Raw genomic sequence first — 14,688 nt, forward strand, 5'->3', positions numbered from 1 at the left:
GAGCATCAAAAACGAAAATATTTACGCATGGCATGGACTTTCAAAATGTATGTTTTGCTGTAAGGTTGATAAGTTTAATCGTTATTTTAAGCAGATTATACACGCCATTTTAAAAACACGAAATGATTCTGAACATTTCTTTGGCTCAAGTTCAGCTTAGTAATTATCAATAAATATTGTTTATAAGTCATGTGGCACCTATTTTGCCCAAAGGCCGGCGTCGATAGGCAGTTCGGCCCCTGTGATTTGATCTGCTGCCGGTGAGCACAGGAAAGCAGCTAGCTCGGCAACCTGAAGGAAAAAAATGGCAAGTCCAGTGAATTAAAATACAACTTAACATAATTGTGATACTTACACAAGGGTGATCGAGTCACTTGCTACGTCATCATAATAGCTGCAAACAATAGAACGCGCACTCTACAACGCGCGCGTCCACTGAACGGGACCGTGCTCACTGTAAAAAATTACACCGTGGTTTTGATACAACTTATTGTCAGAGCTTTTAGCATACGCATGAAAGCGGACGTAGTTAGTGATGATTGAATGGTCATTATATTATATTCGAGTTGTAAGTTTTAAATGTTTGAATGTCGATATATTTACAAAGTATTTAAAAATCTAAACAAAATGCTTTGAAAAAGACATATTTCTCATCAAATTGTGATTTTTCCCATTTCACATATAGGGAGGGTGATGTTAAGCGATGTAGTATTAAAGGGACATAAGTTGTAATTTTTGGCAAGTTTTCAGTATTCTGCTTCTGTATATCAACTACCGTGTCTGACCCTAATCCGTCTGTCAAGCTGGAATTTCGAGTATTCTTTTTGTCAACACAGCTTGTATGTGTAGCGATCATTGTTTATTGTCCGGACTTGAATACAATTTTCAACAATAAAATGGAGATTATACTCATATAGGTTGTGTTGATATGATAAATACTTGGCATTCAATTACAGTTTAGGGATGCAGAAAGTGTACGGAAACCATTAAACAAACGTTCTGAAAAAAATGGCAAAGATACAGCTTATGGAGCTTTAAAACGATTGGAACTAATTTGGGATAATTGTATTTTCATATTTTGCAAATTTCTCAAAAGTGTAGGTGCCATATAGCTTAATGTTGCAATATCGCAAATTACTCATAGAAACAAGTGTGTAATATAAAAAGAAAAGCAGATGAGATAACATATGTAGAATAAATCGATATTGATTAGTTCCAATCGTGTTCATTGTAAATAGGCTGGTGACCCCATATTTTTATTTGATACATATAATGTGCAATATCTGAACAATAATTTATGTGAAAATAAACAAAATTGTTGGGTTGGAAATCTAACTAATTATACAAAGTATGGATAAGGCATGGTCACTACTTTTAAGTTTGCAACAGCTTTAACTGTTGTTTTGGAAGGCCTGAGAAGTGATAATTTAAATTGTTATGTACATTTTTAGCGCAAAAAATAGCTAAAACTTTCATTTATTATTCAATATGGTTCACATGTAAATAAAACAAGTGCAGCATTTCAAGAAAGGAACTTAAAGTAAATATATCGGCTTGGGCAACGCTTACGGGAGATTCATAATTTCTGTCATTCGAATGGGATAAAGTGGGTGTATTTCAAATCATTGTAGCTGCCAAATTAATCTGGTGAGATATTGATCTTTTTGTCGTAAACTCATCCTCACATATTGTAAGTCGATGTCATACAGCTAGAGAAAAATAACGAAAAATGTCGGTAAAAAATGTAGTGGTCGAGCACCATTAAATTGTTCATTCAAGACGTAATCTCAATTTCACATGTTTTTTTACATTTACTTAAATTTTTTTTACATAAAATAGATTTCCATCACACGAATGGCAATTTCTGTCGAAAGGTAAACTTTTGAAAGGATAGTTTTCCTATTTGGTACTAGCGGGACATGTTTGACATCACACAACACAGAGAACTTCACTCTTAAACTTACCTGTTCGGATGTGATGAACTCCCCTGATGGATTTAGGTCAGCCAACCACCGTTTCTGTCAAAAGTCAAATGCAGGATGGTAATTTTTCACAGTCTATCAGTTTGCTTGACGGTGTCTTCCCCTTTCATGACATGTCTAAGAATTTTACAAAGCTCTCTCTCTCTCTCTCTCTCTCTCTCTCTCTCTCTCTCTCTCTCTCTCCCATGAAATTCGTTTATGGAATTATGGCATAATACAAAAGCGAAGTCAATGGTACGATGTCAATACTCATGGCATCATGGCAAAACAGCTAGTACAAATGCCTTTGAAGATCGATTCTCTGGTAAGGACAATATTCCCCAAAAGAACATATAGCATCTGCAATACAATATTACAGAGTGAACACCATTCTATGGTAAAGTTTGAGGATTTCTCAGTTTCCATTTACCTTTGATTCTTCAAACGAGATGTCCAAACGCTTTGCTGAATTCCCAATTACTTCCATGGCGACTGTTTAGGAAGGGAATGCTCAAAATGTTTATGTGGTTATTTGATAGAGACGACCTGTCGTGTGAGGGCTCATACACTGCACATCATAATAATTTCAGCCATATGCGAAATCGGTCGCCGAAATACATGGGCAGGCTAATTCTTGATTTAACCTTCGGTCGCTATATTACCATACATGTACGTTTTTTAGACAAGATTTTCTCGTTGATGACATCACTGTTGTCTATTCTTACTTGTACCCCAAATTGTAACAAATACATTCGTCGACAAAGCATGATGATGATTGAGGGTAAAATTAACACACAGACAGAGAAAACTCAACTGAAGTGATTGAATACAAACTGGTCATTTGTCGATCGTTGGCATAATGAAGGCGTTTGAGTAGATCGTGCATGGTGAAAGTTTCCATACAAAACAGATCACATACAAAACGACAGCACTTACGCGATCTCACGAATCTGAAGTAAACACAAGTTAATAACCTATAATTTAGGAAGCTATTAATTGAAAAAAATATTTTATGTTCAGATACGAGATTCTTCCGCGAATAAGCATAGATTTAATTGTACTTCCGGCTCATTGCTATCACCGTTGAGAAACCCACCCATATATGAATCGATTGAAACGTGGGCAATGGTAAAGTGGCATTACCCGATATTCGCCAATGGCCTAATTTAATTTAAAATGGCCGCCATCCCTGTGTTATTTGTATGGGGAAAATTAAAGTAAGCCGGTGAAAACTTGAATTACTCCATGTGCTTCGAAACGTGTCCTAACAAGTGGGAGACCAAAAAAGTATTGTAAAAGTTTGAGAGTCCGAACATCTTTCCTCGAGGCGCATTCTACCTTAGACTATAATATGAGTACGGGGTCGTCGATAATAAAAGCTGACGCGAAAGAAACGTAATTCCTTCGTTTTACTTGAAACGCCCTCCCTCCCCCCTCAAAACGAAAGTTCTTATGCGAAATCAATTTCGTATTTAATGCCGATTCTGACAAACCCACAAGTACCTCTCCGAACTGCACGCCCATGAAAAAATACCGGAAGTGCACATTAATTGATAAACATTCACTTTACGCGTTTCACTTTTTGAGACAGAATAATTATTTCAATGTATTTCGTACGTAGGGAAACGTTTCACGTACTTGTTTCACTTTGAAAAAGCACACAAGTTTTTATTTTACATTTATGTCTTTTCGTTGTCTTTTTTGTCTCCGTATTTTGTGGTCATTCTGTTCTCGATGAACGCGAACGTAGTATTGCGTTCTCGCCGCAAAGTCGCTCTTCAAAAAACAATAGACGAAAATCCTTATGCGATTTTGACGCACACAAAACACAATGAGCTTTTACCCCCTCCCCTCCTAAACGAAAGAATTACGTTTGTTGTCCGTCAGCTTTTATTATCGACGGCCCCTAAAAGTGTAGGCAATTCCTGTTTACCGAAATTGACTAAATATCTGAGAAAGGAAACGAAACGTCACCGCAGCCATGCGTACACTTTTCAAAAAAACTATAGATTATGAATTATGTGCATGCATCTATAGTCTAAGTTGGGTCACTCACACTTTGTCTTGATCATGGCCGGACAGATCGCATTACAGGTAACTCCAGTTCCATACCCGGACATGGCAGTAGACTGTCAATAAAAGACGATAACAGAGAAAGGGCAAATTGATTCATAATCGTTGCCGAAAAGAGAAAAAAATTATTACTTTGAATTTGTTGCCCGAATTCGCGCGCATTTCAGTAACTAGATACGAATTCGTACGTAAACAAAACATCGAATACAGACATGAATTCGGTTGTTGATAGATACCAATGGTCGAAAACTAATTCATTCATTCTCATTCTGCTAAAAGGGTAACTTTAATGTGAGGGAAATTCTCATAACGTAATAAGTTTTGAATTCCATAGCACATTTCTTGTATACTCTTGCGTCTGCATGGCTCTATCGTAATTTCTTGCGCATGCCATTGTGACCACATACATCTAAATCCTGCTCCTCGAGGAAGTAGGGCGTTTGTTACCTTAGTCAGTCCATTCAGACCGTGTTTGGCAGCCGTGTATGCAGAGCTGTTGGCGGCGGCACTCCTGCCTCGTACCGACGATATGTTTATAATGCGCCCCCAACCTAACAAAGAAGATATGCGAAAGAAGCAAATTTTGTTAAGCCTTGACATTATTATAAGTCTTTATTGAACTTAGTCTGTCATAGACCCCAAATAACGATGGTGAAGGATGTCGCCATAGCATATAGACTCGCTGTCAGGCTTGGTCCCTGTCTGACACACGCATGCGCAGAAAGCAAGTCGGTCGTCCCGTCAAAGCCAGCCAAGGTAATAATGATAATTCCACTTTCAGATTAACATAAAATAAGAGAATGCAGTTGCCAGCCCCTCTTTTTAGGGTCTATAGTCTGCCCTTTCGACTCTGCGCAATATTTATGTACATATGCATTTGGACCTCTAATCTAAAGGTCGTGAGCAAATTAAAATAACAAGCAAACAAATAATTAGATTACAGAGCACGGTACGGAATATTGACCAACACGATTGGAACTAATTTGGGATAATTGAATTTTCATATTTTACAAATTTCTCAAACGTGTTGGGTGCCTTATAGCTGAATGTCTCAATATTACAAATTACTCATAAAAACAAGTGTGTAACGTAAAAAGAAAAGCAGATGAGCTAACATTTGCAGATTTTAAAGACATTACTTCACCATCCAATTATCCCAAATTAGTTCTAATCGTGTTTGACCTGAAAGTTTGTGGCATGTCGGCCAATAGATGAACTCATGCTAGTCAACTGCAAACGCAAAACAAACCCCCTCTTGCAACTTCTTGTTACCAGGTAACGTCTACATCAATATGAATTTCTAGGAAGGAAACGCGGGGAGTTGTTTACCTTTGTTTTTCATATCGCCCAGCAGGAGTCGCGTTAAGTCGAAGGGCGCTGTCATGTTTATGGCAATCACTTCGTCCCATTTCTCTGGCGGGAACTCCTCAATGGAGGTATGGTGGGTAGCACCTGAAGGAATATAAGTAGAAGACTTAGACTCAGTGTAATGTATTCATAAAGCTCACTACATTATTTTTGTACTCAGCTCTGAAATAGAAGCAACGTGAAGTGTAAGGAACAGCCAACTGCTGTGGTGATTGTAAAACTGACCTGCATTGTTGACTAGTACGTCTACTCCGGTGGGGTATATGGCTTTGATTTTCTCACAAAGCTGCTCTATCTCCGGTCGCTTCAGTAGGTTGGCGCACAAATAATGCGCCTGGACCTTATATTCCCTTGAGACAAAGGTAAGATGTGAGCACTTTACGCGACATGATAAATGTGCACTAAGTATCTTTGACTGGTGCTTGGTGACACAAGAATTCATCATGCATTTAATACTAGAACGTTCACTCATGGTACTGTTTGTATTTGTCACCAAGCAATATGAATTTCTCATTATCTCTATCTTCAGATATCATTGCATGGAATGAAAAGTTGTCTGGGTATTTTATCGACAGAAACTGGTGACAGAAACAAGGAACAAGATGTCATTTTTCAAAGTGATTATTTTCAGAAGCATCGACTGTATGAACTTTCAAAAGCAAAGATTTGAAATAATCTGGATACGAGTCAATTATTCATATTCTGAAAAGTCAATTGGAAAACAACTGAAAAAGTGAGGGCGCTGCACTTAGCTGAATATATTTTGCGAGTTTTAGCACGGTCCCTCGTGGTTTAAGTTCGTTCATGAGTTACCTGAGTAGTCGAAATATCCTGACTTCAACTTATCAACATAACCCATGTGAGTGTATTGTGTATTGGTATTATTGATAACTGAAATGCAGTCCGTACGTGAACCCATTTTTGTCATTATTAACACTGCATATTGTACTACCGTGTTGGACATAATTTTGGTCAACAAAACCGTGACGAATTACAGCTTGTTTGTGAACAAAAATAATCAAAATCATAATATCAAAAGTTATAACCATTGTTTCTTTAAACTTTCTTACGACTTTGTTTTCAGCTTACTTTTCTATATGTTCTCTCAGCGGTTCAACTTCCGCCGCCTCCCGTCGTCCATGTAGGATGATAGAATATCCATTTCTAGCCAACGCTTTTGCTATTGCATAGCCCACGCTTTCCGCGTTAGTAGACCCAGTGATCAGTGCGACTTTGCCGATTTTATCAGCAGCCATCTTTCCTCTGAATCTGCGGTGAAATCGACATTCAGAATATTAGGACACGGCGATAAAAACACTTATATTAAGCTTCAGGTTGTTTTCCTTGAGCCTAATGGACAGACAGACAGATGGACGCTAAAACGGAAAGACTGAAAGACAGACAGACACATCGGCGAGTGACTAGCCTAATAGGCTCGCCATACCAAAAGTAGAGTAAATATGACCAGTGAAGGCAAATTTACAATACAGCTGGGATGACAGCTCTAGAGGGGGATGAAATGAGCTTCGCTGGTGAATATCGATGTAGTTAGCAATAGGCTATGGGTACCAAGGCAAAAGACCTGGTACCTCATACATTATACCACAAGGTACAGAACGAAAGGCCGTGGTGGATAAAATATGCTCTACTCTCATCAATCTACGACGTTAAAAAAAAAAACGTGTATTCGCCACCAACGGTCTTCTCTCCGTTTACTGAACACTGAAATCACGATCATCGATTGCTTGACCACACACTAAATTGCCTTTTGGTTTGCCGGCCGTGTCCATCTGATCGTGCGAAACCCTATGTTTTCTGACTCGGCCTCTTTGGGGTCATTGATGTGTACGTGTACACGATGGCGTATTGATCAAGTGGGATGCAACCCGGAAGCGATAACGGCCGATATCGGCACACACATAGTAGCTCCAGCTAGGTTTCGACCTTTATTGTAGATGTACCATTTTACTCGGGCCAAGATATGACAGAGTGAATAGCACGGCAAATAGAGCAGGGCAATTATTGGGCATTCCTGTTTCAGAAATAATGAGGTTTCCCCGAACCAAACCCTCATATCTACACATTACACATTAACTGTTCGTTTGAACAACCACGCAACTCGTCATCAGCTATGTACTATTCCTCTGCCGACACACATCCATAAATAGCTTTCTCGTGTTATACATTTGCCCTGTTAATAAAAACCCACATGCATTTAACGGTGTCACTCTGACCAATGTACTATGGAGGTAGTATTAAAGCGACCTCCGTGGTGCACGACAGTACTCCAATTACTGGGCTTCAAGCTGCGCTCACACTCACAGTGCAGAAGCATGCTTACCGACGGCTTACCTCACCTTTGTACACAAACAATATACGCTTATGTTTCAACGTCTCCACTCTGTTTCGTTAGTCAAGCACCATCTTATGGTTTGTGTAGCTTAATCAGACAGCTTTGAGTACGTACAGAAGAAAAGTCAGGCTTCCCGGCCAGTTGACCTCAAGCTCGACATCGTCAGTAGCATTTCCTTCTTGAACTCTTGTGACCTGTGACACAAATAAGGCCTCGACTTGCTGTGTTCTACCTGTAGAGGACGCCCTTTTCCTCGAATTATAAGTACAACTGCGTCATTCACATTCACATTTATATATTTGTAATATTTGCCATTTTGTTCAAGTTGAAATAAGTTTATATTTTTTCAAAAAAGGTACTGAGTCATGTATGGGCCATTAGGTATTGCAAACAATAAATTGGTCTAGAAGTTACGATAAATAAATGGTCAAGTATTATACATTTTTATCATAAAAAAAACCCCGCGTCATGGTTTGCATCCACTATGCAGTACGGTCTACAATGTATACATAAATCATAAATTCTTCGTTAATCATTCTGTAGTGTACAAAGCATAAGAAGGTTTCGTAAATGGTAAAAACAAGCGTGTCATTCGAAGTCAGAGTACAAATGTTAGTAGACAAGCATCGGGACTTAAAACAATTGAAGGATAATTGAAACGATCAAGCTTACTGGTACCCGGTAACATTACTGAAAACAACAGGAGGCTTGGGTGTTTCCGACTTGGTTACATGGTTGCTGGTATTATTCAACACCTTCTGTTATCATATGCCTGTACTGGCCATCATTGTATCATTGCTAAAGTGTATTGTTAAATTCCTTCTTCTACAAATATACATTAGTGTCTTTTACTGAAAACGTCCGTTACGTTCCGATCACAGTTGAAGCTAACTGTTGCATTTCTTTAACAATATTTTAGCTCTGTTGATGTACTCTAGTGTAAGCAATTTTGAAGGGACGGGGTCATTGGAACCGCACGTGTGCGACTTTATTATTTACAAACAATGTATTTCACGCATGATATCTATAGATGCATCTCGTCAACATGGCGGCAACATTTAAATTTTACGATAGTCATTATTAACAAACATTTTTTAACTTTCATCAATCGCCAATGCACACTGTGTACATCGGTCGTACAGGTCCTTGGCAACCTTTGAGCATAGTTCCGACGACCCCCTCTCTTTAAAGGTATACTGTCACCTGTTCCAATTTTGCCACAGTTACCATGGAAAGAGAAATCTAACCAATCACAGATTTTAAGCGGGTGGCCGCTTTTTAAAGACAGCGCCCTCACATGGGCATTTTGAATGCCAAGGAACGCCTCTTTGATCATATATGGGCATATTTAGATTACGGGTGACTGTATACCTTTAGCGTTTGCGTCGAGCTTCATCAGGTTATACATATTGACTTATGCATTCAGATATTAGTTGCGGAATTTTATATTCTGACGCCTCAGTCATGGCTATACTCGAAACCATCCCAAAAGATTTGGTATACATATTGGCTAATTGTTCTTCTCAGTAGTACAGCAATGTATACATTCTATTACACAACAATGAACGGCATTACACCATCCATCATCATTATACAACAAACGCTACGTTTGTCCGAGGACAATTTTTAATTTCATTGCAAATAATCAGATCGTACTTGATTATTGATGTGAAGCAGTAAATTATGCATTCACTTGATTGTAACGACCTGAAACGAGGTTGGTTGGACATTTCGTGATATTTGCGTAGCAACATGGAGCGTAAATAAGCAAACAGTATTCCGTCGTTTCAAGTTTTGTCATTAGGTATACTTTTTTTATTTTACTACCATTCAAACCTTCCTATTCCGTCCCATGATGTAATTTTCTTGTCTTTCCGGATTGTTTCTGTAGTAGACATAGTTATATTGTTGTTAGGCTGTTTTTATCATTTTTGAATTTTTAACTTGTCTGCTGTGTCTACAAAAATGCTACTACCCCGGGCTACTACATTGTGTTTGACATGTATTTGAGAGTCTCATAGGTGACGGCCAAGACTTCATCAACTTCTTATAGACACAGCATGCGTTCCACGTATAGTTAAACCTTTGTGTGATTTCTCTCCTCTCCCTCTTGATGATGGTATCTCAACATTTGCGACGTTACGTCCTTTTCACATGATCGGGACTCCAATAGAGAGCAGAATCGAATATTTGAACATCCTATTTATGAAACGTAATAAACGCTCGCCGAGATAAAAAAAAATACATTTGAAAACAAGACGCTAGCAAAGAAGTTATAAACGCCTCCACGTAACAAAAGTCGTGTTGCTTCATGGGTATTTTCAAGATGGCAGCCATCATGACAATTCGCAGAGAACGGTCTGGTGAGTACAAATTTAGGTCGATCATATTGTTTTGAAAAATTGAAAACATCAGAGTATGAAGTCGGAAGCATGTACATTTGTACGCCGTTCTTCTTGAACAACGCCGTCGTTAAGGGTCTGCAAATTACGAGGTATTACATCATTCTTTATACACTCACTGATTACTTGCATGCCAGGTCGTGTTACGACGGAAAACAGTCTTGACGGGAGTTAATTATCAGCTTTATCTGATATTTATCTAAATTGCTAGGAAAGCCAATTTAATAAAGAGCACACTTTAACGATATATCAGACAATCAACCTTTACGTTTCCATTGGACTGTTGAGTTTATTTGTTGTAGTAAAATTACATTCCATGAAGAAATATTTATCACGTAGAATTTTACTTCAGATAAATGTGGATCTACATTACAGTAAAGTAACATTTACTTTGCCCAAAGCCCAGCATCGATTGGAAGTTCAGCACCAGTGATTTGATCCGCCGCTGGTGTGCACAGAAATGCAGCGAGCTCAGCAATCTGAAAAACAAAAACAAAAACGCACCGTCCGGTATACAAGCCTCAAGCATTCTCATCATTTAGCAATGTTCCTTCGTGCTCTAGGAAAGAAATGTTGTAGGAAAAATACTACACCAGTCCTGTATCAAAAGGATTACATACCTGTTCAGGTGTTACAAATTCCCTGATGGATTTATGGTTGCCAATCGCCGTTTCTGAATCAAGTAAAGCGAGCCATATAAGTTCAACAGTCTGTCTGCCAGAGAGTTGATACCTCCCTCTCCCCTCTAGCCCAAACTCTATATTCTTGTCTGTCTTACAGCCTCTCTCTCTCTCTCTCTCTCTCTCTCTCTCTCTCTCTCTCTCCCCATCTCTTTAGAGCTCTCTCCCACTAAACCAACGTTAGTGGACAAATATTCACAACATATATTGAAGAGGCAACTTATATTATTGCTGTTATACCTGTAACAATGTTATGTTTTCATTACCTTTGATTCTTCGAACTGGACATTCCAAATCTTCGCCAATTCCTCTATAGATTTCAGTGCGACTTTTAAAATATTAAGGGAAAAATTAAAATACGTGTGTGACTATTTTAATACAAGTGACAAGTACATAAAGACTGAATACAGTTCATAAAACAAATTACACAGACGCAAAACACATGATTCAGTATTAACAGGGGCAATAGCTTAACATTTTGGAATATTTTCATTTCATTACTCATTAAACGAATATATTTCTTTGTTATTCAAACTATAAGATTTTTATTGCTAAAAAATAATAATTTTGTTATGAAGTATTTAAAGAACATAATGACAAAAGTTTACAAAATTTGGTGGGCTTTTTCCTCTACAGGACGGCTTTGATAACTAGAGATTGCAAAGGGAGACTACTAACTGGCCTAAACCTAGCGATTATATACACACTGGGCTATAAATGATAAAATATGCATGCATGTAGGAACTATTCTAACCCCATTGTATTGCAATGTGTGTAGCTTCTTGGTGCAAGTATCTCCACGGTAGAGCTTGGACCATGGCGTGTGTAGTGTATTAGTAGCAAAGTTTGTCGGCCTTCTGTCAGAAGACGTGTGAAACTACAGTAGCGATGAGCTTAGTGTTTCATTTTTAGACACTTACCGGTACAAATCCTCTTGACAGGTGTTAGATCAATGTCAGCATAAGTGCTGATTCTTTTTAAATATTGAGTTTGTGATGAAAATAGCGACCACAGTGGTGGTTTTGTAGAAATTCAACATCATTGCTACGATATTTATCGACCTTACAGCTCCCTGTGTTACCACAGGATGCTACAGCCATCTTTCATGACAGTCTGCATTTTGATTCAAGCTGACAATATATTAATCCAAATTCAATCCAAACAAGCACCAATGAAAGCCAAAGGTCTGTACTATTTTTCACCCGAACAACGGAGAAGTGAAATACTGGTCTTGTGCCTTTACAAGGTGTGATCTGAAAGTTTTCTACCGAATTACAGCATATATGAAGCCATGATGTAGAAAACATCCTGTATCGATTTCTTACTTCAAGTTGTTGTTTTCTTTGTGTGTGTGTGTGTGTGTGTATGTGCGTGTGTGTGTGTGTGTGTGTGTGTGTGTGTGTGTGTGTGTGTGTATGTATGTATGTATGTATGTATGTATGTATGTTTGTATGTATGTATGTATGTATGTTTGTATTTATGTATGTATGTTTGTATTTATGTATTATGAATGTATGTATGTGCAGTGTGAGTGCGTGTGTGTTCCAATCCGACTCCGGATGTCATTAAATTGTTCGAATACCGCACGTAACCTTCATTGCATGAACCTATACTCTGAACTATTTTGATCCGCGTTTTTAGAAGGGCCTGCATGTAAAAATCGCATCATTAACTGTTTTTGTATCACCGTGACGGTAGTCACAGGTAGCACTACATTCCGAACTCAGACGAACTGCCATGTTTGTCTGAAGCAGGTATCAGGAGAATACATTGCCTGGGATCATTTTCTTAATTGGCAACAAACGTATTTTCAATATACCACATATAGAAAAGATTGAGTTCATGAAACAAACTGTTTTGCGGTATTGCTAGCTCTGAGCAACGTTGCAATGAGAGACGAGTCTTTTCTGGTAGATTTTGAATTGAAAATGATTTTCAAAACTCAAGTATCCCTTTATATTAACCCCATCAGGTAAAAACCTTTTCAAATTCTTGAAGCAAAATTAGGCTGCACCATATACCATAGTTTGTGTCATCATTTCATGCCTCAATTACTTGTTAATATACTATTGTAGATAGCATATGAAATACATGTAATTTCCAGGATGTCAAGTTGTGTGTTGAATACTAACTAGCCCCCCCCCCCACCCCGCCTTCTAAAACGCCTTCTAAACTTTAACAGGTATTTTAATTTCAAAGAAGACCGTAAAAAGTCGTTTAGTAAAAGGAATAAATTCGTATGTTAAGTTCGTACAATTTTTGGTTTTAAAGTCTTAGGATTTAACAGATCAGAATGACAAAGATTTATAAAGCAATGCGCCAATCACAGAAAATATTCAAAGCACACTGCGATTCGGGGGATGGATTCAGACGAGCAGTTTTTCAGCTTGCATCAGAATATTTATGTCTTGGTTAAAATGTAGGTCACCTTGTATAATGAGTTTATAAGAACGTTAATTCACTTTTCATGGTCAAAAATCTCAGACGAGTTGTCCCCGTGACTAACAAAATGTGATAGACTTAACGGGACATGATGTGTTTTGATAGGTTTAATCGTCAGGTATTAAAACATTACCTCAGACTTTGAACTCATTAATTTACAGGGTCAGTCTGCAGGGTCATACTAATTGCGATGGGTCGTGTCTTCCTATCTGCATGGTAATTAATCATGGAATGCCTATAGCTATAATAGAGTAAACTATCTGTACGTGAACATCGTGGCTTTCAAAATGGCGACACAAGGGCCAGCAAGCATGGAGAACAAAGCCAGCCTAGAGATACTGACTATAACGATGGGTCGGGTAGGGCTAGCATTAGTTTTCCAATGAGAACGCGCACAGTATCAAACTTCAAAAATTATTCAAACGCATGCATGGCCATTTATTGAAGTATGGGAAAATGGCAAGAAGAACGACTGTAACTCGGTGTTAGTACCATGGGGTAGTAAAACAAAGTTGTCCTAAGGTGACCTACGAGCTGAGAGCCTATGGTTTCGTCGGAGGGGTCGCCACGATTGCTCCATCGCGGGCTCTGAACGAGCTTGCGTCTGATAAGAGAGAACCAAATACCTGAATTGATGAAGATACTAACCTTACAAACCGTTCCCCAAGGTAATCCCAGTAAACTAGTATTATCCCAATAAACTAGTATTACCTCCTCGGCCAATCACAGATACTCCGCTATATCGATTTAAAATATCCACATTCAATTTGAGAAAAGTCTCACTGCATGGAAGCTAGGACCTCCATTATACGCGACGAAAGGTCGGGAACCGAGTTTATAGGTAACATATTAAAATTTACAGTGGAGGTATATCAAGTCAGCAGCCGATATGTTGACCGATAAAAACATTTGACCTCGGATACAAATTTTAATTTCGAGCTACTCACAATATAACCATAATGGTGTATTCAAATCAAGCGAAAATACTGTATAGTCAAACATAGGAAACATCTTTCGATATAGGGATACAATGTTATTAGAATTTAGGTATTATTTATGTGACTGTTATGGACGGAGAGCCCGCCCTCACACGCTTGGAACTATAATTATACGAGTGAGTACATGTATGTGATTTACAATGTCAGCATACAACTACGAACGTTTTTGTCCCTGGGTTTTGTCCCGTTCAGACATGCCAGTATGCAAATTCACTTCCAAAATTGTTATTATATTAGAAGTTGTTATTCAAAAGCTAGTATAATTCGTTTCAGCGTAACAATGGCACGTGACTTGCGGTCATTACATGTAAGTGTGGCCAGTTGATATCACGACCGATTATACTACTGCAGCGCGCGATATCACCCGTCCACATTTTACAACTACAAGTCACCTCAGAGAGGTCACTGGTA

The 14,688-nt window shown here is 38.4% G+C and overlaps 1 protein-coding gene across 4 annotated transcripts; it reads right to left on the bottom strand.

Moving 5' to 3' along the window:
• Positions 1-48: 48 nt before the first annotated feature.
• Positions 49-14,112, bottom strand: LOC139148064 (D-beta-hydroxybutyrate dehydrogenase-like). 4 transcript variants are annotated; one of them, XM_070719339.1, is made up of 10 exons: positions 13,928-14,112; positions 11,104-11,165; positions 6,492-6,671; positions 5,628-5,752; positions 5,364-5,486; positions 4,482-4,585; positions 4,018-4,090; positions 2,392-2,453; positions 1,965-2,018; positions 49-291 (listed from the first exon to the last, which is right to left on the bottom strand). In XM_070719339.1, the coding sequence occupies exons 2-10, from the start codon at positions 11,124-11,126 to the stop codon at positions 199-201; spliced, it is 837 nt and encodes a 278-aa protein (XP_070575440.1). In that variant the 5' UTR covers positions 11,127-11,165; positions 13,928-14,112; the 3' UTR covers positions 49-198. The 4 variants fall into 4 exon arrangements, with proteins under 4 accessions (XP_070575440.1, XP_070575441.1, XP_070575443.1 ...); XM_070719340.1 differs by having other exon boundaries at positions 11,104-11,168; XM_070719342.1 differs by lacking the exons at positions 11,104-11,165; positions 13,928-14,112 and adding an exon at positions 7,755-7,979.
• Between the last annotated feature and the right edge of the window lie 576 nt (positions 14,113-14,688).

The sequence above is a fragment of the Ptychodera flava genome, chromosome 13 (assembly GCF_041260155.1).
Source record: "Ptychodera flava strain L36383 chromosome 13, AS_Pfla_20210202, whole genome shotgun sequence".
Taxonomy (NCBI): domain Eukaryota; kingdom Metazoa; phylum Hemichordata; class Enteropneusta; family Ptychoderidae; genus Ptychodera; species Ptychodera flava.

Excerpts from the sequence above, each read along its gene's own strand:
- LOC139148064 (XM_070719339.1), bottom strand. The coding sequence starts at position 11,126 with ATGTCCAGTTCGAAGAATCAAAG. Across the intron at positions 6,672-11,103 it reads TCCAGTTCGAAGAATCAAAG|ATTCAGAGGAAAGATGGCTG; the intron begins GTAATGAAAACA and ends ATTTCACCGCAG. Across the intron at positions 2,454-4,017 it reads GGCCATGATCAAGACAAAGT|TCGCCATGGAAGTAATTGGG; the intron begins GTGAGTGACCCA and ends CTTCCTAAACAG.